Here is a 22,158-nt window from a genome sequence, read left to right as displayed (position 1 = left end):
CAGCACTGCAATAGAAAAAGCACATCTTGTGATTCCCATCATGAAGCATTATGTTTCAAAGGAGGAACCCTAAGTATCCCATCAGGTTAGAACATGCGTGGCAGGTAGATACCATTGGGAAGAGGTGGCCCCACAAACATCCTAGTATCTGCAAGATTTTAAAAGCTATGGTTGGCCTACCCTTAAGATTGTTGATATCAACGCTACTTTTTATTTTTAAAAAAGCCTAAAAGAGTAGGACCAGTTAGATAGAAGGAGTAGATTATCAGATTCACATAGCTATATAGTTCAGTGGAAGCATCAATCATGGCCTGGTCCTCTTATTGAACTTGCTTCACTGTGGCAAAGAACCATAAATCAAGTGGAAAGTGTATTGACCTCTGAGAAATATAGTATAAACTTAGAAGATAACATCTGTGCCTGAGGTACCTCTTCTCGGTTAGCAACAAACTGCTAAATCCCATCTATCAGAATCTGTTAGCCTTCTAGAAGTTCATTTTCAGAAAATTGTGGAAGCTGCTGAGGCCGTAAAGGGTGGGAAAATCTGTTTCTGTTTACCCCTTTTGTCAGGCAATATGATAGTCCAATTTATGTAAGGTATATCAAATGTGCAAATTAGATCTGAAAAATCCCAGGGAAGGATACTTAGTTCAAAATTAAAATCTAATTTTTATAATGTATTTATGTATAATGCATCTGAATTTGGTCCACTTAAACAAGAGGTAATGGACACTTTCTCCCCACTCCCCATGTGCCTTGGGAGAAATGGATTGTTTTAATCTGTTTTCTTTGTAGATTACCTGTAGTAAGAGTGGGGTGGGGAAGGGAATTAAACTACCCAGATCCCACTTGATCTCTATGCTGCCTTCAATACTATTGATCGTGATATCCTTCTGGATCTCTTCCAGGGATAGCATTTTGCAGTCGTACATTCTTCAAAGATACCTTTGGGGATGGGAGCAAATAGATCAAACCAAAGGTCCTCTGTCGCAAAGTGAGTCCTATTACCCCTTATAATTCTGCATGAAGTCACTTGGAGAAAATTCATCAGCACAAGTTAGGATTCATCAGGGTGCCAATTATATCCAGTTGCATATCTCAGTTTTGGGTCAAACAGGAGATATAGTGCAGGGCAGTGATGGGATTCAAAAAATTTTTACTACTGGTTCTATGGGCATGGCTTGGTGGACGTGGCAGGGGAAGGATATGGTAAAATCCATTACCACCCCACTCCAGGGGAAGGATACTGTAAAATCTCCATTCCTTCCCCATTCCTGCGGGAAGGATATTACAAAATCCCCATTCCATCCCCACCTCAGTAACCTGCCTTCCAGCTCCGTTCTTCTGTGCAGGGCAACAAAAGAAGACCCAGCTAATCAGCTGGACTTGGGAGACAGAGAATAGATGGGGGTGGGGCCAGTCAGAGGTGGTATTTGCCAAACTGGTCAGAACCTGCTGAATACCATCTCTGGTACAGGGACAAAAGTGCTGTCCCTGGTGCTTGGGGGTTGTGCGAATGGATGGGAAGGCTAATTTCCATAAAACTGAACGACTGTGGGTTCAAAAACCAACTGAGATCAATGATATTCCATCTTTGATTCTGGACAAACCCATCCTCCCTGGATTAAACCGGTTCATAATTCGGAGTACTGAAGTTCGATACAAGTATTCCTGGATGAAGACCCTCTGCTCACAGTCATTTACATCTTAATCACTTTTCATTGGACTGTTGCAATGCGCTCTACATAAAGTTGCCTTTGAAGACCATCCAGAAGCCACAGTTGGTCCCCAAAATAGCAGCTACTCAAGAAGTTAAGGGCATCTCTCCATTCAGGCAATACCATTTCTCCAAGAGCTGTGCTAGTTACAAGTGACTTGGAATGCAATTCAGGGTGCTGCTTGTCACTTCAAAGCCTCAAATGGCTTAGGACGTGGATATCTACTGTTTCTCCTTGTGACTTCTGCCTGTGCAAAAAAAATATCGTAGGGAGGGCACTCCCCAAGTCCTCCCCTTGAAGGATGTGCCTGTTTAGCAGTACCCCTTTTCTTTGAAACAGTACTCCATCAAGGGTGAGATCACCAGCAATCAGTTTGGTACTTAGAAGAGCCACCAAGACCTTGTATTTCAGAAAACCTTCAGGGATTGTAAGAATGGTAGGTTCCCACCCCACAGAGATTTTTACTAAAAATGCTGTTTCTCAGCATGATGAACAGGAAGGTATATATTATTTGCTTTACGTTATTGTTTATATCTTTCTTGTTTACTATATTGTAAAGGTGTACAGCATTGTGCTGCCATCTGGTGGCTAGGTCAGAGCTAATACTGTGAATTCTTTAGCATCTAGAGATAATAGCTTAAACCAGGGCAAAATATTAAAAAGGATTTTAATGAATAAATATTAAGAGAGTTGCAAAGAAATACAAATATTCCAAACTATATCTCTCCTCTCACTGAGAACTCCCAGAATAACAGTGGCTCAGTGCCAAAGCCAGCAGGTAATTTCAAAGCAGCTTTTTTTTTTTCCCCTGGGGACTTTAGATCTGCACCAAGATTCAAACTTTCAGCAGCTTTTTTTATACCTTTTTAAGAGATAGTAATATAAACAATAACACTTGGAGATGGCTTGATAGCAGATATTATCTGATCACAACTTAGACAGTGGACCTAGTCTCAGGGGAATGTTAAAGAAGGCATCACCTCTAGCAAAACAACACTTGAGGATGGATTAGTGATATTTTGTCAGTAACTTGGGAATCATTTGATCCTTTACTAAGAATATTTTTATGGGAAACACCATTTCTACTGTGCAGCTGCTGCTGCTCCTTCCCACCTCAGGAGGTGTCAGATCACAGAACTCCTGCTGTACTTTTTCCTCTTAATTGTTACAAGTAGGAATACACATAAAAGGCTCAAAGGTGAGAGTGATTTACAATACAGTGGTACAATTTACAAAGCTTGCTAAGTAACTTCTAAGCATGCATGCCGAGGAATTTATCAATACAAATTTTGTTAAATTATGCATGCTGTCTCTGCTGGCTAAGTAACCCTCCCTGCCACACCATTTCCTGCTCACCAATCTTCTGTGATGCCACGACAAGTACTTAATGTTGTTTGCAATTAAAATGGCCTGCAAGCCTGAGTAAGTAACTAAATCCTTTTTCTTTCGAAGCCTTACTCCCATCAAACATGTTTTAGGGACCTTTTTACAAGTCTCTCTGTATTCTACCACTGAGCGATAGCGCTTCCTATAAGGGAGAACATTATATATAACAAGATATAACAAGAGGGAGAAACAGCTAAATCAGTGGCAGAGCATCTGCTTTGCATGTAGATGACCCCGTTATTAATCCCTAGAAGAGTACAGGAGAGACTTTTGTCTAAAAGTCTGGAAAGACACTGCCGATCACTGTAAATAAGAAATGTGTTAGAAGGCACACCAAGAGCAGCTGTCTTCCTATGCCCAATCTGATCCAAAACTATTGGGACCATCCAAATAAATCCATACATCAACAGGATTTGTTGGGAAGCAGATGTAGCACCAACCTTAGAGATAACCTTAACTGCAGTCTTTTTTCCTCTGGTATATAGGGGGAAATTATCATCCTGTGGGAGAAATTAAATTAAATGGCTATGAGGATAATATCTCTTAATTCTTGACAATAGGTGGCCTAGTCTTACTGGCAGAGATACCACATTGAATTAGGAGTCCTGGGAATTATAATCATAGGCTCACAGGATTGGAAAAGGTCATTTAAACCAGGGCTCTCCAACCTTGGCCACTTTAAGCCTGGCGTACTTCAACTCCCAGAATTCCCCAGCCAGGCTTAAGGTGGCCAAAGTTGGAGAGTCCTGGTTTAAATTATCTAATTCAGTATAGGAATCCAAGTTAAACTGTCCCAGGCAGGGGGAATAGCTCAGCTTGTAACAAATGGGAACCCGCATTCTTTTTTGGGTAATGGTTTCTACTGTTGAACTGCTTTGCTAGAAAGTTAGGAAGGTTTTCACCGTCAGTTAGGCAACAACTTTGGAAGCAGGACTGAACCTGTTGAGCACTGTGATGGCTGATGTGAACTGCAGGAGCATGGAAAGTAGAAAAATATTCTGGGAAAAATCTCTTCCATGTTGCTGCCAAAAAGATAACAGTATGTAGTCACCAAGAGTTAAGCCTGATTTGGAGTTTTTAACTTTAGATCTTTTTTAATAAATACTCTTACCAAAGCACATAGTTACCATTCTGTGTCTGTGCATTTTCATTTCTGTTTCAGTTAAAAAAAAACACTTGTGTTTGTCTCCAATTAAATTTTGTTGTCTTATTTTCAGCCCATTTCTTTAATCTGTTAAGACCTTTTTGAATTTCTTCTAAGGTTTACTTGCTAACTGTTCCATCCAATTTTGTGACCTCCGCAAACCTGATAAGCATTCATATCTCTTCCACTAATTTATCACAATAAACCTTCAATTTAACAGCTCTTGATTTTACAGACTTCAGATGCAGTGGACTGAATCTGTCTGTACTGTATGGTATATGCTTCTGCGCATGTATAATATTTTATCTGCCATTTTCTTACATGTAAAACATGCAAAGACAGCAACATATACCTAGGTAAAAGTTGCTCCATCACTTTGCATGTATGCACAATGTTCAGGAAATTTGAATGAAGTCCCTAATACAATATGATTTCCCACATAGACCACATAAAGGTGTTCCATGCTCCTTGAAATATGAACATTTGCATAAAGGATTTATTTACATTCTAATATCAGACTTCTTATATTTACTTTCATAATTACCACCCAAGATTAGTTGCACTATAAAAGTAAAGACATTGGAAAAGTAGCAAGTGCTTCACAGATCATTTTTCTTAAAACAATCTATTGTTCCCTTGCATAAGGAAGAAATAATTACCCCTGCCTTTCTTCTGTTTATCTGACAATGGCTAACCTGGCCATTAGATCCTGGGGAGGGGGGAGTTCCACAGTGCAATACAGTATGTATGTGTACACACACACACACACACACACACACATTGGGAAGTCACAGTTCTGTGAGGAATTTAGCAATTTTTAACATTGTTTAGTCAGCACAATGGAAATTAGCAAGCACTCATCTCAAAGCACCTGTGCTAAAGTTAGACTGAAGCCCTCTCTTGCAGCTGTTTCTTTTTTATATATATATGGGTCTTGAATAAACTGGTATTAATCAGACTTTACCTGTGGAAGAGACAGGCCACAATAAATTGGGTCAGCAATATGTTTTGCACCAATCTGATGGTAATGGGAAGTGTAACTTCTTCTGAGAAAAGCAGAGGAAACATATTGTCAACAAGAGATAAACCACGGTGAAACCTTAAATCAGGAATGTGATTTAAGGTCTTGATTTTCAAGCAGACATACAGCAGAGAAATAGTGAACCTCCACATGTGTTCCTTATAATTTTGGTTTCCTGACAGCAGAGTTGTGTGAAATTCTTTCAAAGGGAGTTTTAGGAAATGTTACAGAATTCACAATAAAATGCCCGAAGTAGACAAATAGGATCAGCAGTAATGATTTCAGGACTTTCCATCTGACAATCACATGACTCCTCAGGTGCATTTGAGAGGAGAAATGATCAAAGACAAAAGTGCACACCAGCAAAATTCAATACACTACAGCAGTGTTTTTCAACCTTGGCATCTTTAAGATGCGTGGACTTCAACTCCCTGGCTGGGGAATTCTTAAAGCTGCCAAGGTTGAGAAACACTGCGTGACAGGCTCAACTTTCTCACCTGCTAATCCAATTGGGACCAATACTGCCATATTTTTTTCAGTAGCGCTAGCGTTGAAAGAGACAGACTGCACTAACAGAAAGCTCTTTGTGTGTGTGCACACATGTACGCAATTTCCCATTTTGAAATAGTGTTCCTGTCTTTAACTACCAGAACTTTTGTTGGAAGAAGATGCATTTTTTCAATATTATGCTCCATTCCATATGTAGACAGTATGATTGTTTTATGTCTCATTTGCCTGTATAGCACAGATCAATACAAAAAGCGTAAAGGAATGCTTCAAACTGAAAGATAACAAACCTTAATTTTTTTTTGTATTTCTGAAAGGTCAAGTGCTGTAAATACTGGCCAGATGACACTGAAATATATAAAGACATTAAAGTTACCTTAATAGAGACAGAGCTTCTCGCAGAATATGTGATTCGAACATTTGCAGTAGAAAAGGTGAGCAGAGTTTTTCAGTGTTTTTAACCATGGTTTTGTTAAAATTAAGACACCTTTAAGTTAAATTATTGTTCCAAAAATTGTTTCTGACTAAAGGCTGACCATCTTCAACTGATTACCCTATTTATTTGTTGCATTGATTTAAAGAACGTCCAGCTCCAGATTCTGGGTGCTTTACATAATCAAAAAGACAAAATAATGACAGAGAAAACAGTGCATATTTTATCTTGAGCCCAGTGTTCTTCAGTATCCTCATAAATGACCTATATGGGGGGTAGAAATGGAATTCATAAAAAGACAGCAAACTGGGGGGGAATAGCTAACATTTTAGAAGATAGACTCAAGATTCAGAAGGATTTTGACATACTTGAAAGCTGGGCCCAGTCCAAACAAAATGCAATTCAGTGGTAAGAAAAGTAAGGTCCTACACATAGACAATAAAAACTAAATGCACAGGTACAGGATAGGTAACCTGGCTCAAAGTAACAGTAACTCTAAGAGGAATTCAGGTGTCCTAGTAGATCATCACTTAAGTATAAGCCAGCAGTGTGCTTCAGCTGCCAAAAAAGACAGTGTAGTCCTAGGCTGCATCAACAGAGGTATAGTTTCAAGATTATGTGAAATGGTATTTCCACTTTATACTGTATTAGTGAGACCACACTATAAATATTGTATCCAGTTCCGATCACCACAATACAAAAATGATGTTGAGACCCTAGAAGAAGTGCAGAGAGGAACAACAAAGATGCTAACAGGTCTGGATGCTAACTCATACAATGAACAATTGAGGGAACTAGTCTTCCAATACTTGAGGGCTGTCACAGAGTAGAGGAGGTCAGCCTATTCAAAGCACCTGACAACAGAACAAAAACAGGTGGAAGACCATTAAAAAGAAAACCAACCTAGAACTAAGGAAACATTTCCTGACAATGGGAACAATTAAATCAGTGGAACATGAGTTGTGGGTTCTTCATCACTGGAGGTGTTCCAAGAAATTGGACAGCCATGTGTCTGGAATGGTATAAGTTCTCCTACCCAAACAGTGGGTTAGACTAGAAATACCAAGTACAACAAGAAAATCATGCCAAACAAAAAAAGAACAGAGATTCACCCACCACCCTATCAATAGTTTCAGACAATAGCCAGGTTTTCAACATCTTATGTAATATCGTGTAATGGGTGAATGTTGAGGGAATACTAATCCACAGGACATGCATCATGCCAATCTCCTTTCTGGTAGCAAATAAGGTAGAAGTTGGGAGTCAACTGCAAAAGTCCGCAAATTTTAAAAGAGGACGAAATGGAGTTATGTTTTTTTCTATGTCATTTGAAAATGCTCACTGCTGCTGCTTTTCCTTTTCTCTTGTGATCTGGCAACCAATTAACAGAGAGGCGCCCATGAAATCAGAGAAATCAGACAGTTCCACTTCACTGGCTGGCCAGATCATGGTGTACCATACCATGCTACGGGTCTTCTTGGATTCGTCCGGCAGGTCAAATCGAAAAGCCCACCAAATGCCGGCCCACTAGTTGTACACTGCAGGTTAGTAGGACTTATTTTGGCTTTTTTTAGTTGAGAAAGATGTTGGTCACTTTTTATCCTTTTTAAAATTAGCACAGCTGGAATGATCTGGGTGCAATTAATTTGTATGTCATATTTTTAATTGCTGCAGTTTATAAAATACCATTCATGAACAGGAAATAATGATATATAATATTTGTTCTATGAATGTATCTTCCTCAACTGGAACAGATTGAAAATCTGATTAGATTTAGACCCAATTTAAATGTTACAGAAATGTCCAAAAAGCTTCTGGAATATATTTCTCCATTATGGCATTTCACAGTCATTGGCACACCAGCTACTTATTTGAGCCACCATTCATAAAAGGTGCATGCCCAATATAACAATACAACACTGTTAACCAAAAAAATGTGTTGTTAAATACATTTTAGGATTAGACAAATTAGATTTTTAAAAGTAAGCAGCATTGTTAATTAACGAGATCTTTCCAGGCCTGGAGAGGAGATTTAATACTGCTGCAATCCTGAAGAATCCTTCATTGTTCTTATTTCAATTGGAAAGGAATTTCCTCATTAATTCCAACTGGAATTTTCCACAAGGCAGATACAAGCTTCAGAAGATAATAATTTGGATAGTTAAATGTTTTGCAACACAAAGTTGTTTTTTCCAAGAAAAGAGTGTCTTCTCTTCAACTATGTGGTGATTAAAAGCACTCTTTAAAACTGACATTTTGAGAAGATTTTATTCATTCTCTGTGGATTTCTTTTTCTGAATTTGCTGGCCCAAGGTCATCAAGCTGATTTTGTGCCTAAGGCAGGACTAGAACTTACAGTTTCCTGGTTTCTGGCTTGGTGCCTTCACCAGTACACCAAAGTGTGTGACTGACTCTGTCATGAGCTTTTTTTTGGCATGTCACTCAAGAAAGACATAATCTTTCCATTCTGGTGAAAGGAATTGCTATTGTTAAAATAATAATAATTGTGCTTTTGTATTTACAGTGCAGGTGCTGGCAGAACTGGATGTTTCATTGTCATTGACATTATGTTAGACATGGCAGAAAGAGAAGGAGTTGTAGATATATTCAACTGTGTCAGAGAACTTCGATCTCGAAGAGTTAACATGGTGCAAACAGAGGTATTCTAAGCATTCTCTCATTTTCAGTTGTCATATTGGATAGAATGAAAATGCCTCTTGTTTTGTCACATATTGAAATTTAAATGTCAAGTGCCCTACAACTCTTTTGTGACCTTCCTTATTGTCTGGATATTATGCTTAACAAAGTGGCAGCATATAACCAACCTCAAAAAGCTAGACCTGGCTGGACCCAATATTTTGGGTTATATCAGTTTTTGCCTCTGGGTCGTAGACCTCAAGTTCAGGCATTTTTAATTCTTATTTTCTTAGACTTGTAATAAGAAAATCAACAAACTGAACAGTTTTAAAAATTCTGTTGGAATTATGCCAGATAGAATGAATATGTGTTAGATTCAGCTATGGAACATTATTCCAACTGTGGTTTTGTTTTGTTTTTTGTAATTTCTCTAGGAACAGTATGTATTCATACATGATGCAATATTGGAAGCCTGTCTTTGTGGAGATACCTCAGTTTTAGCTTCACAAGTTAGATCAGTCTATTATGAAATGAATAAACTTGATCCTCAAACCAATTCAAGTCAGATCAAAGAAGAATTTAGGGTAAGTCAATGATTGAAGTATATTTCAAAAGGCAAATATTGCAAGATGACCTTTTATTGTAGGGCTAAATTTAGCTAGCTTAATTTTTTTAAAATTATTCTATGAAGCATAAATTCTCTTAAAATTTAATTCCCTGGAAATAAATGTAACCCTGAAGACATATTCATTCTTGAGTAACTTTCTGTCAAATTCATTTTATCTTATTTTGGTAGACTCTAAACATGGTGACCCCAACTCTTCGGGTAGAAGATTGCAGCATAGCACTTTTACCCCGGAATCATGAGAAGAATCGGTGTATGGATGTTCTTCCTCCAGACAGATGTTTGCCTTTCCTTATCACAATAGATGGAGAAAGCAGTAATTACATTAATGCTGCACTGATGGATGTAAGCTCTTATCTTGCTTTTGTTAGCTAGAAAGGTATCTGCCTGATATGAAATATCCTGGAAAATTGTAAGAAGCTTGGCCCCTTAAAGGGCTCAGATCTTTCAAATATGCTTTCCTGAGTTTATTTTTAAAATCTTTAAACATTCTGATACGTTCAATGTAACTTATATAACTGCTAAGGTATGAAAATATTTGTTGAGAGAAGACCTTAGTCCAGCCAACTTCATATTGCGTAAACTTTTTTTAACAAGCAAGCATCATACATCAAGTTTCATATATTACATTGGCCAGTTGGATGGCAATATTTAGTTGACCTTGGTTGATCACAAAAAAGCTCAGTAGAGTCAAACCTCATCAGTGCATGGATAAAGGAACAGAAAAATATCAAAAGAAGAAGACAGATCTGGGAAGCCAGAAAAAAATCTAAAGAGAGGCAATGGCAAACCACATTTATATCGTTGCCAAGAATTGTGCAGATGTGTCCCTAAAACCTCTTGGAATTGAAATTGGTTTGAAGGATAACATTTATAGTGATAGTGCTGGACAATTTACATGCTACCAATGTTTTAGATCATACAACAAACCAAACCAAAACTCAATAAATAACAAAAAAGATTGATGCAGTATGTGAATTTAATCAGTATGCCTCATATGTAATGTATGCATATTAACTGTGAAGAGTAACTCATTATACAATTAAGGCTACAAATATATACATTCTTGTTGGGGCTTATTTCAGAGTGTGTGTGTGTGTCTTTGTATCATGCACACACATAAATGAGACTTTAAGTCAGCATAATAATATAGGGAGAAAATTTTAGTTTTCTTTTTCATAGTAATGAATAGAAGAGGGAAAAAAGCCTGCTGGCGTAGATAATACACAGACCATTACTTCAGTCAATTGATTCTTTTCTAACTGAATGAACATTTGCTAAGGATACTTTTACTGCTATCCACATTAAATGCAGATATGGAAGTTTTAATATGCTTACATCACTTAAGTAAAAGGACACTTAAATATGTTTTACATTCTTTTGAGATTTGTGGAGTATCTCTTGACATTTTAGAACAGCAGTAATTAAAGCTTTCACACATATATACACACATGCCAAAATACAGACTTCAGAAAAGAACAAGGCATTCTCAACAATCTTCCATGAAAGCAATCTTTTCCTGGTACGACTACTAGTTTCACAGTTAGCACTTACAGTATATCATTTATAATAAAGATACGTGGAAAGGTTGTATGCTCAAAAGGTGAGAGTATCGCATTAGTGGTTATGCTAGTGATTGACATTGCTTACAGTATCGAACATATATTGTCATGTTGCACTCAGCAAAGCCCTTGCCTGCTACTTTTATTGAATCCTTCAACCTGTTGCCCTATGGTTGTAGACCTTAAGACACACAGCTGTTGGATACATCTGGAGCGAACCAGGCTAGAGATGTCAGCCTTATTTCATGGCTGTTTCCTCTTCAAGTTGTCAAATAGCACACCTCAGGCCATACAAAGTAATATAGCAGACACAAAAGCATGATTAAAATACTGCCCCTTTTTTATATGTGTTGACATATATTAAAAAGGAGCAAGTGTTATCACAGCTGCTATCTTGGTGTTGTTTTTTTAACCCATTGTCCATAAACATCACACAAGTACATACCCTTTATCTATTCCTAAAATAAGCCTTGCTTCCCATTCTTTCTCCCTTGTGCTTGATGGCATTCTGCTAATGTACCCATTTCACCAGGAACAGGAATGTCTGGTGCAGCTTTAAGGCTATATAACTTCTATATATCTTCACTATCTCCAAGTTTCATTGAAAGACTGGGATTTAAAAGCAAGTCTGTTCCTAGTCTGAACAGCTGTAAGTGCTTCCGTGCCAAGCTTTTCAGCAGAAGCTTTTTCTTCTGTTTCCATAACATATAGAATAAAATATTATTTGTATGCATTTTCCCCCTTATATTTACTGTCTTACTATAGCTTTAATCCTGACTTTAATCCTCCATTAAAATACCCTTCTTTCTTTTTCAGAGTTATAAACAGCCTTCAGCTTTTATAGTCACTCAGCATCCTTTACCAAATACTGTCAAAGATTTCTGGAGACTGGTTCTAGACTACCATTGCACATCAATAGTGATGCTGAATGATGTGGATCCAGCACAAGTAAGTCAAAGACATGAATTTAGTGAAATGATTTTCTTCATATGTAATGTCTCATTGAGTTGAGTTTGACTTTAAGGGACTTCTCTTGATAACAGGGGAGAAATGGCTTTCCATTAACTGCTTTCAAGATGTTCTTTTCCAGCTTCCCACTGTAGTTTAGAGTCCTAGAAATCTCCAAAAAATATCATTATGTTCTTCACTGATTACAGAAAGGCCTTCAGTTATGTAGACCAGGGGTCTCCAACCTTGGCAACTTTAAGACTTGTGGACTTCAACTCCCAGAGTTTCTCAGCCAGCAAAGTTGCCAAGGTTGGAGACCCCTGATGACCTTATCAAGCTGTGGAAAGTCTTTAGGAAAATGGGAATCCTAGACATACTACTATTCTTAATAGCTGAGAGTGCAAATATTTGCAAGTTCTAACAATGAAAGTCAAGGAGTACATGAGAGTTCTGCACTAAGAATAAATATAAAAAAGATTCAACTAACCACAACAGTTACAGAAGCCAAACTTAGAACTGACAATGAAGTGATAGATGGCTTTTGCCTTTTAGGTTTGACTGTCAACAGTAAAGGAACTGGGAGTCATGAAATATTTTGTAGACTAGCACTTAGTAGAATAGCTATAAAATTTTATTCTCGAGTGGGAATATGAATCCTCAGTTTACTAGTCCAAATCAACCATTATTTATTGTGCCACATAGATGCAAGATCTATTTTTGTGATGCTGAAACCTTGCTCTTTATAATTGCTTCTTTCTTTGGGATGGGGGGGGAAAGAAAGAGCATTGCTGACTGTCAGCCCCTTTCTTTAATAGGAGCAGTGCCATTAATTGCATATCCTCATTGGGACATTTTCCTGGGGATGCTGGATGTCAGTTTAAGAAAATGCACTAGCTTATGCTACTGAGAAAGAGACAAAGTGTGACATAGGTGGCCTCTCATCAGTGTTGCTCAATAGCTATCTGCATTTAGAACTAAAATGACGCTGGTGTGACTTCCTGAAATGCCACACTTCCTTTTAGCCTTACATACATTACTTTGCTGTGTTCTTCCTGTCTCTTTCCAGCTGAAGAGGCAGCAAACTCTACATCAAAAGTAGTCAGTCAGTTCCTGGAAGCTGAAAGACGAAACTCTCTTATAAAATACTGCTGGAGTTGAAAAATGGGTGCCCATACTAAAGTAAAACTGCTCCATTTTTCTAAAATTTCTGATGTAAAAGTATTTATTGTACTGCTTAATGAAACACTGTTTAAAGAGAAGAACATTAACAACTGAATCTGCTCTACTGTGTGCTATATGTATCATAAATAAGGGAAATACTTTTCTTAACATTTGAAATATTTTTGTCATTATTGTTTTAAAGTTCACAAGTAGCACACCTGCTACAAGTAATTATAAATTTCAGGCATTCACTTGCATATTTTTGTATCCCAACCACACTCACTGGTCTCCAGGAAAATTCACGAAAGGCAACAGATCTTGTGTCCTGTTATTTTCAGAGTGAGCAAGGAAAGGCTTGTAGGATCAAGCTGTGCATTTGACTTTTCAGCCATGGGTTTTTTTTTTTTTTTTTAATATTCAAAAGCAGGAAAACTTTTAAACTTTCCATTGGCTTTCTTTCATTACCTTTTAAAACTTTGGAGGCCTGCTGTCTGTTGGCAACTAAACCTGGTTTCCCACACTAATGTCTGTTCCAAAATGTTAATTAGGGTAACATAGCATGAAGTGGGAAAAGAAAATATACACACTTTGTTCAAATAATTTTTTTTACATAACTGATATTACCTTGTTGTTGTTTGAGTATACTTCTTCTGAAGAATCTTATAAATCTCCATAAAACTTATACAGTTATTTGTGTGATTGGTTACTTCAAACCCTCCTTGCTCATAATTGTTTACAGCCTTTGGTGGGAAAAAGTAGTTCTGATGTATAAATTGAAGGAAGGTATCCCATGTGGGCCACAACACTGAAATATTTTTTTGGGTTGGCCAGATAGATTCCAAGAAAGTAGGGTTTGAAAGACCCCTTCTAACTTTCTGCAGGAAATAGCTGCTGCTGCATTCCCAACAGATGGCAATGAAGCCTCTGTTTAAAAGCCTTCCATTTAAAACAGCCGACCCTTCCCAAGGTAGTCAGTATCATTGTTGAACAATTCTTGTTATTATAAAAAAAAGAAGTCCATAGAAAATCTACTTCTTTGTATTTAAACCTGTTATGTCTTATCTTGTTTTGTGAAATAGATCTGAACTATTCTTTCCTGTCTTCTATATGTCAGCTCTTTAAAAACAGCTGCCAGGGTTTCCCTGTAGTCTTCCTTAAACAAACCCAGTGCTTCCAACCTTTCTTAGTAATTTTTCCATCCAGGCCACTTATCATTTTGATTACTGTCTTCTGGATGTGCTCCAGTTTATCAACATCCTTTCAAAAACCTGATGCCTAAAACAGGACACAATAGTTAAGGTGTGATTCTAATGCAGCATTGGAGAAGAACAATGATTTCTTCTTGACGCTCTGCTTATGTTGCTACAGCGAAGGATAACTTATTTTTTTGCCAGTGCATAATGCTATTGGTGTATATGTAGCTTATGAACAACTATGAGACTGGATTATTTTCACATGTAGTTTTGTTCAGCATGTCCCTTCCTGTTCTATTATCATGCTTTTGGTTTTTCCTACTCAAATGTAAGACTTTATGTTTGTTGTCTCATCTTGCTGATTTCTGCCTATTGTTTCAACTTGTCAGTATCCTCTTGAATTTTAATAGTCCTACAAAGTGTTTGCTAACCTCCTAGCTTTGTGTCATGCAAAAATGTGAAAATCTCATTTTCTAATCCATCAGCCAAATCATTTCTGAATTAAGCAAAACAGCATAGGGCTAGAATAAAGCCCCGTATACTATGTGACACTCCTTTCTAGTACTTTTTAACATATTTATAATTGACCTGGAATCAGGGGTGATGAGTGGAACAGCTTTGTTGCCGATGATACTAAATTGTTCAAACTGGTAAAAACAATAAGAGTCTGTCAAGAGCTCCAAAGGATTCTTTTAGGGAAGTAGGTGTCAAAATGGTCCAATGTGGGCAAGTATATAGTGATGCACATTGGAGCCAAATTTTTTGACTATTGACATAAACCAATGGAATCAGAGTTAAATAAAAGAACGAGATCTTGGAGTAAGGATAAATTCAATGAACTTCTCAACATAGCTTGCATCCACTATAAAAAAAGGCTTAATTGCAGGTAGGGATAATAAGAAATGGAATTGAAACTAGAGATGCCAATATCGTAATATATTGGTCTAGTTCTGACTATCACACCTCAAAAGGGATACAATAAAGCTGGAGAAGGTCAGGGAAGGGTAACTAAGATTATGAAGCATCTAGAACAGTTTCCATATGGGGAAAGATTGTGATATTTGGGACTACAAAGGAGGCAAACAAGTGGAGACCTGATTGAGGTATATAAAATTATGCAAGCAATTCTTTTCAGAAAGTTTGCATAGTACTAAAATGTTTAAAATCTAAATACTTTACATTTCAAATATCCTTTTTACAAATGTTCTCCTTGCAGGTGAAAGCTTCTTTTCCTACATTTGATGGCTTTTCCATTTTCTTTCTATTGCTAGCTTGAAAATAGAAGTACATAGTTTGCATTATGTTTTAAAAAACCAATATGACTTCTGTATTGTGATACTAGCAGACCATGCACATGAAAGAAACTACAAGGTATCTTCCATGTGCATGATTTATAATTTTTGCCAAGAAATATTCTGAATTAAGAAAAGGGTTGTTCCTACCTGGAGCAAGTCAATTTTGATTATTCCAATGCGTTTCATATGCCAATGCCTTTGAAGAGTGTCCAGAAATTGTAGTGGATGAAAAATGCATCAGTTACATTTCTATTCAATGTAAAATACTGGAATTGCATTATGCTGATGCCAGAAGATGTGTGCGGCTTGTTAATTGCTTCTTAGGCAGCATTTAAGATGTTGTTACTGACATTTAAAGGCCAAAATGGCTAAGGTCTACATCTCCTGATGCAAAACCTTCTCAAGCATTACAGTCTGAAAATGTTCCCAGTCTGTCCAGCATGAAATAGAGGGCACTTTCCTGTTAGTCCTAGGGTGGAGAGCACCTTCTTCAGGAAATAGTTAATGCACCTTCTTTTTTTACTCCAGGGCATCATCCACAATATACATTTTTCACCAAGTTTTTAATTGTTACTTGTTGTTTGCAAGATTTTAAAGTAACTTCTTTCCATTTTTATTTTTGTAGCATTCATTTTATTGATTGCTAGTCTTGCATGTCCAAATGAATAGAGAGGCAGGATATAAATTAAATGCCAAATACAATCCTTCAGTGGTTCTCTGGGTTTATTTTATTTTGTTTGGCCTTAACTGTCTGCCTGAGACCATTTGTAAATTGATGTCTGGAATATTGGAAAGTGAAGATTCAGGACGGATTAAGAAGGATTCAGCCTACATAATATTATCTGCTATTTAAATGGTCCAGAGTATCTCTTTGATCCCCCGTGATTACTACACTATGTAGTATACTGCTGGAACAAATGATCAGAGTGGAAAATGAGATATTTATATATATATAGAAGGCAACTAAGGTTTTGGTGATATCCAGGAGTGTTGAGATTAAAGAAAAAAATGTTACCTTGAGAAATGCAAAACAGATGTATTTCATACCCATTATAACAAGCAAAGGAAGGGATTTTTTTTGATATCCCCAGAGAAGCAGAATATTTTCCACAGAGAATTTCTGCATGTGTTTCCCAGTTCTTTATTTGAAAAAGATTGAAAGTTCTGTTCCATCAGACGTTTGGAAATAATTTGGAAATAATTGTTTGAAAATAATTGTTCTTCTTTCCATTTAGTCTTAAATTGTAATTATTAATAATTAAATTCAATGTATTTATATCTTAGTTTTCGAAATAATCTTCTAACTGTTTTTGTTAAAACAAGTCTGTTAATAATTAAATAAAAGTAAAATTATATACACTGTGTCCTCTATACAAGTTTTATCCTGCAGTGTATGTATTCCGTATTTGTATATACAAGAAGTGTACTACAAATTTCATTGGAGTCTATGTAGTAAAGTAGATTATATTCTCAGAGGCTGAGAATCATTTCTGCATTTTTCTTTCTAAAAAAATATAATTGCAAAATATATTAAACAGCATAAGCCTTTAAAATGTTGGTCTTTTCTTGAAGGACTGTAAAGTTGCATCAATATATAAACTTATATACAAGCATTATACCCTTTTACCATGTGTGGGTTTCTACTGGTTCTGTCTACCTCTGTAGAACCGATAGCTCTGAAGAGCAGCAAACATAGAACCAGTTCTATGTCTGCTGATGTTTTTGCCGACCCGGGCTCTTACCTGATCTTTATTTCCTGATTTTTCAACTTCAGCTGCCGAATGAGGCACAGCTGCAGTTAAAAAAGCAGGAAAAGAGGGCTGTTTCAAAGGCTGCTTCTCTGCACCCAGTGTGCTGATGATGATTTACAGGTGCGCAGCTCTCAGTGTGCAGGGAAGCTTGTAAATCCCGAACTGGTAGTTAACCCTGTCGTATTCCACCCCTGCCTTTTACCTTTGGAAATAATCTTATTTTTCAGACAGTTAAAAAGAAGTGACATCCTTTCGTGTAAATACAACTTTCTGTGATCTTTGGAGCTCATATGGGCACATTAAAAAAATCACACTTGAGTTTGTCCTAATTGTATCCTAAATAATACAATTACACATGAAATAATCTCTTTCTTCTACAGTTATGTCCACAATATTGGCCTGAAAATGGTGTTCATCGACATGGTCCTATTCAAGTAGAGTTTGTTTCTGCTGATTTAGAAGAAGATATAATCAGTCGAATATTTCGAATTTATAATGCATCAAGAGTAAGGATCTTATTTATTTATTTACTTATTTTTCTTATGAGGGATAAAAATATAGTTTGCATTCACATTTTAGGGAATTCAAATTTAATTGATTGTTTATTTTAATGTTTATTATTAGATGGAAGTGTTCCATATAAAAAGTCCACTGTGTTCATAAAATATTCCATCTGCAATGTAGACTATATAATATTCTATAATTAGAACCAGCCTAGAAGCTTCAGCTGAAACAAAAGCATTGCCAGTATTTGGATGAATTTAGAAAATCTAGACCATATCCGATCAGTGCTAAACTGCCTAATAAAAGCATACAAGAATGAAGAACACTCAGTGAGCAACTTTGCCAGGTCTCTTACTAGGTTATTTATTTATTCTACAGAATTAAGGTTACATACATTTATATTTTGAACATTTTCGAACATTAATTGCAGAGTAAACAAATCAATAACCCTGCAGATTTTTTTTTTCAAATCACAAGTATCTGTCAATAGAACTGAAAAATTGGAAAACATTTTTTTCTCTTTTCTTCCCTTTGTTATAAATTAGTAGAAATTTTCAATAGATAAGTACAGTTTTCCAAAGATGCCAAGTAAGGGAGAGTTATTCTGAACAAATTGGTCTGTATTTAGCATGTTAACAATCAGTCATCAGAATGAAAGTTCATTTCAGAAATTTGACAATGACAAGCATATTAAAAGAGCAACGCTGTTGGAATTATATTGCAAATTTCAGCTTGGTAGTCTGTGATTGCCGTAATATTAATCATATATTTGGCTCTTGCAGCTGGTACCATGGTTTCACTTCAGCATATCTGTATTTTCAGCTGTTTAAAATATCATCATCTTAAATCTGAGATTCAAAGTCATAACTTTGAAATGTAAATTTCTTTAGAACATTGTAAGGAGCAATATTCTATAACAATGTAAGGTTGTAATGCATGTATTATTTGAACTCAGAATAAATAATGCTGTCTTTTTTTCTTCACCTGTTGGTTGGGTCCCCACAGCCCCAGGATGGCTACCGAATGGTGCAGCAATTTCAGTTCCTGGGTTGGCCTATGTACAGAGACACACCCGTATCGAAACGGTCTTTTTTGAAACTCATACGTCAAGTGGACAAGTGGCAGGAAGAATACAATGGAGGAGAGGGCCGTACAGTTGTCCATTGCTTGTGAGTGAATAAAACTCTTAAGGTGATCAATATCAGCGACTCTTCTGAAGCTGTTGTTTAGAATTTGAATTAGTTTTTAATCTAATTCAAATACTACAGCTTTGTAAAGTCAGAGCTGTAATTGTCCATAGTACAGATGGGGTTTATAGGATTTGGCGGAGGGAAGAGTTAGAGAGCAGATAGTTTGCCCGAAACTCACCAAGTAAAATAATTGCAAAAGCAATATTCAGGCTGGGGAGTTTCTAATTTATAGCCCAGAGCAATTTAACAAACTCATAGACAATCCGTTTGTCAATAATTGTTCAATACAGGTAATAAATCTCTGAGTACTGCCACACTGAGAACTAAATCAGAGAGGATTGTGGTCTTTCTGCTCTTTTTATATGTTTCCCAAAGGCAACAGTATTAACATTGCTTGATGCAAAATGGTGGATTTCACCATGCTCCTTTGCAAGGAAGAATATGCCATTTCTGCCACTGTTTTATCCCCTCTTCTTCCTGCTGCGTCACATTGTATACTACCTGTACTGCATGGGAAGGGAGGCTCAGAAGGATTGATAGAAACAGTGGAGGGATTCAAAAAATTTTACTACCAGTTCTGTGGGTGTGGCTTGGTGGACATGATGTGGTTTGGTGGGCGTGGCTTGGTGGGTGTGACAGGGGAAGGATATTGTAAAATCTCCATTCCTACGCACTCCAGGGGAAGGATACTGTAAACTCCCCATTCTCTCCCCACCCCAGTAACCTGCTTTCCAGCTCCATTCTCCTGTGCAGGGCAACAAAAGAAGATCCAGCCGATCAGCTGGGACTCAGGAGGCAGAGAATAAATGGGGGCGGGGCCAGTCAGAGGTGGTATTCCGAACTACTCAAAATTTCCGCTACTGGTTCTCCGAACTACTCAAAATTTCCACTACTGGTTCTCTGAACTACTCAAAATTTCCACTACCGGTTCTCCAGAACTGGTCAGAACCTGCTGAATATTACTTCTGGGTGGAAGGTAACTCATAATATCGTGAGATTGGAAAGGACCACTAGAATCATAGGATCAATTTTCTGCAAAGTACAGAAAAGCAATTAAACCATCCATGAGAGGTGGATAAAGATAGAATTCCAGTAATAAATAAATGGAATTCAGGAAGATATGGATTGCAATAATGTAATCTCAAAGAAAATAATATAATAAACTTTTGCAAAGAGAATTCTTTATTTCCGAATCTGTTTCAAGCAACATACATATGGACATTACTGGATGCATAACACTGCAATCAAACTGACAACATAATAGGAAATGGAAGAATGAGAAGTGCAATCAATTGAGCCTGGTGGAAGAGACCATGATTTATTGATGTCAAATATATAGGCTAAACCTAAGAGAATGAAACTGACTGGGTTAACAAGCTTTGATGTGGGCAGTATGCAGTACGAATATAAGATCAGTGTAAGGAACAGATTCAGACAATGAATCAATTATGCACTAGAGAGTCTAAGGAGCTGTACAAAGAAATGAGACATTGTGAAATTGAAGTAAAAACAATCTAAAAATATCAAAGATGAAAAGATTCAAAAAGCTTTCAGAGCATGAATAGAGACTTCTGGGTCTTGTAAGAAAGAACAAAGAAAAATACCTTATTTGAGAATGTCAACAAAAAGAGAAAAACAACAAAAAATAAAATGTTCTCTGTTCAGAAAAATAATAGAAAAGCCTACAGCGGAATTAGAAATGCTCAGAAGTAATCAGGGAGGAGATCTAATAGGCACAAATGAGATTAAAGGAAGATAGAAAGATTATGGTAGATGGCAACCAAGACAAATCAAAAGCTCTAACTCTTTGCTACCATCTAGTGGTCAGGCAAGCAATAGGTTGGTAATCCTTGGTGAAAAATGGGCGGTGGGGAATACTGTACTGAATGGAGAACCTAAAGCATACAGGCATCAAACAATCAATGTTCTGTATGATGATAGAACGTCACTTTTTCTATAGATGGTAATATTGGATTGGAATTTCAGCTGGAAAAAATATCAGTTTTTGTTCTTGCAATGTCATTTGGTAGCATTAAATTGACATCAACACAGTTAATTGTCAGAGATGCAAACAAGATTGTTTAGCTGACATCTGATTAACTGTAGGTGAGTAAAGGTGATAGATAAATTGATTTTTCTTGGACTTAAGAATAAAAAGGGGGGAAAGTAGGTTAGAGGAATGAGAAGGAGATCAATCTTAAGGAGAAAGGCTGTGACAGACAAGATCACACAGGATAAGGACATTTCTGTGACAACAAAGTTCAGAACCATTAAAGTTAAAACCATCTTTTGGGCAAGGAGAAATTCATCTACTTTTGGGGATGTGATAGAAGTGGATAAAGGACTAGAAAAAATGACTATATTTGTCCAGCTGAGAGATGAAGAAGAAAATAATAAGAGGGATAGATGGGGCCAACATTAAAAGAATTTCCTGCAGTCATCAAGAATTGAGCCCCCACCCCACCCCCACCCCCGCGCGCAAAAAAAATGCCTGGATACAAAAAAAATAGACACATAATGGGAAATTATATATTGATATATTGTGTAGTTTGGACCACTTATAAAACCATTTCCCATGACAATCAGACTATGGCTAAACTGCACCAATATTTCAACTGTTCTTCTTTATACCTTCCTCATTTCTTCCTAACTGTAGTGTAAGATAAATCAGAATAAATGCTAATTTTGTTTGGTATGTTTTATTAAGCCACCCATTTGATTTCTGAGGGTAATCATTGTGAGAACCTAACCAATTATGGATTATTCAATAAATGGTGGTCAAACCATGATATGAGCCATGGTGGTGCAGTGGTTAGAGTGCAGTACTACAGGCTACTTCTGCTGCCTGCAATTTGGCAGTTGGAATCTCACCAGGCTCAAGGTAGACTCAGCCTTCCATCCTTCTGAGGAGGGTAAAATGAGGACCCAGTTTGTTAGGAGCAATATGCTGACGCTGTAAACAGCTTAGAAAGCACTGTAAAGCAGTATATAAGTCTAAGCGCTATTGCAATTGTAATATATGTTAATTTATGTATTTCTTCACTTTGTGTTTCTCTATCTTTCTGTCACATTCATGTACTGTA

The 22,158-nt window shown here is 36.9% G+C and overlaps 1 protein-coding gene across 23 annotated transcripts in view; it reads left to right on the top strand.

Annotated features, from left to right (window-relative positions):
• PTPRM (protein tyrosine phosphatase receptor type M) overlaps positions 1 to 22,158 on the top strand; it is a 465,145-nt gene that overhangs the window by 430,866 nt on the left and 12,121 nt on the right. For 12 of the 23 annotated variants that reach the window (XM_087931096.1, XM_026699382.2, XM_087931090.1 and 9 more), the window contains 8 exons: positions 6,094 to 6,210; positions 7,599 to 7,753; positions 8,734 to 8,869; positions 9,281 to 9,430; positions 9,643 to 9,816; positions 11,850 to 11,981; positions 17,762 to 17,887; positions 18,891 to 19,054. In XM_087931096.1, coding sequence (XP_087787222.1) covers positions 6,094 to 6,210; positions 7,599 to 7,753; positions 8,734 to 8,869; positions 9,281 to 9,430; positions 9,643 to 9,816; positions 11,850 to 11,981; positions 17,762 to 17,887; positions 18,891 to 19,054 — 1,154 coding nt within the window. Of the gene's footprint in view, positions 1 to 6,093; positions 6,211 to 7,598; positions 7,754 to 8,733; positions 8,870 to 9,280; positions 9,431 to 9,642; positions 9,817 to 11,849; positions 11,982 to 17,761; positions 17,890 to 18,877; positions 19,055 to 22,158 lie in introns of all 23 variants that reach the window. The other 11 variants (XM_087931092.1, XM_087931088.1, XM_087931095.1 and 8 more) reach the window with 1 other exon arrangement.

This window comes from Pseudonaja textilis, chromosome 3, assembly GCF_049901715.1.
Source record: "Pseudonaja textilis isolate UNSWEBS1 chromosome 3, rPseTex1.2, whole genome shotgun sequence".
Taxonomy (NCBI): domain Eukaryota; kingdom Metazoa; phylum Chordata; class Lepidosauria; order Squamata; family Elapidae; genus Pseudonaja; species Pseudonaja textilis.
This window is presented reverse-complemented; position numbering and strand designations above follow the sequence as displayed.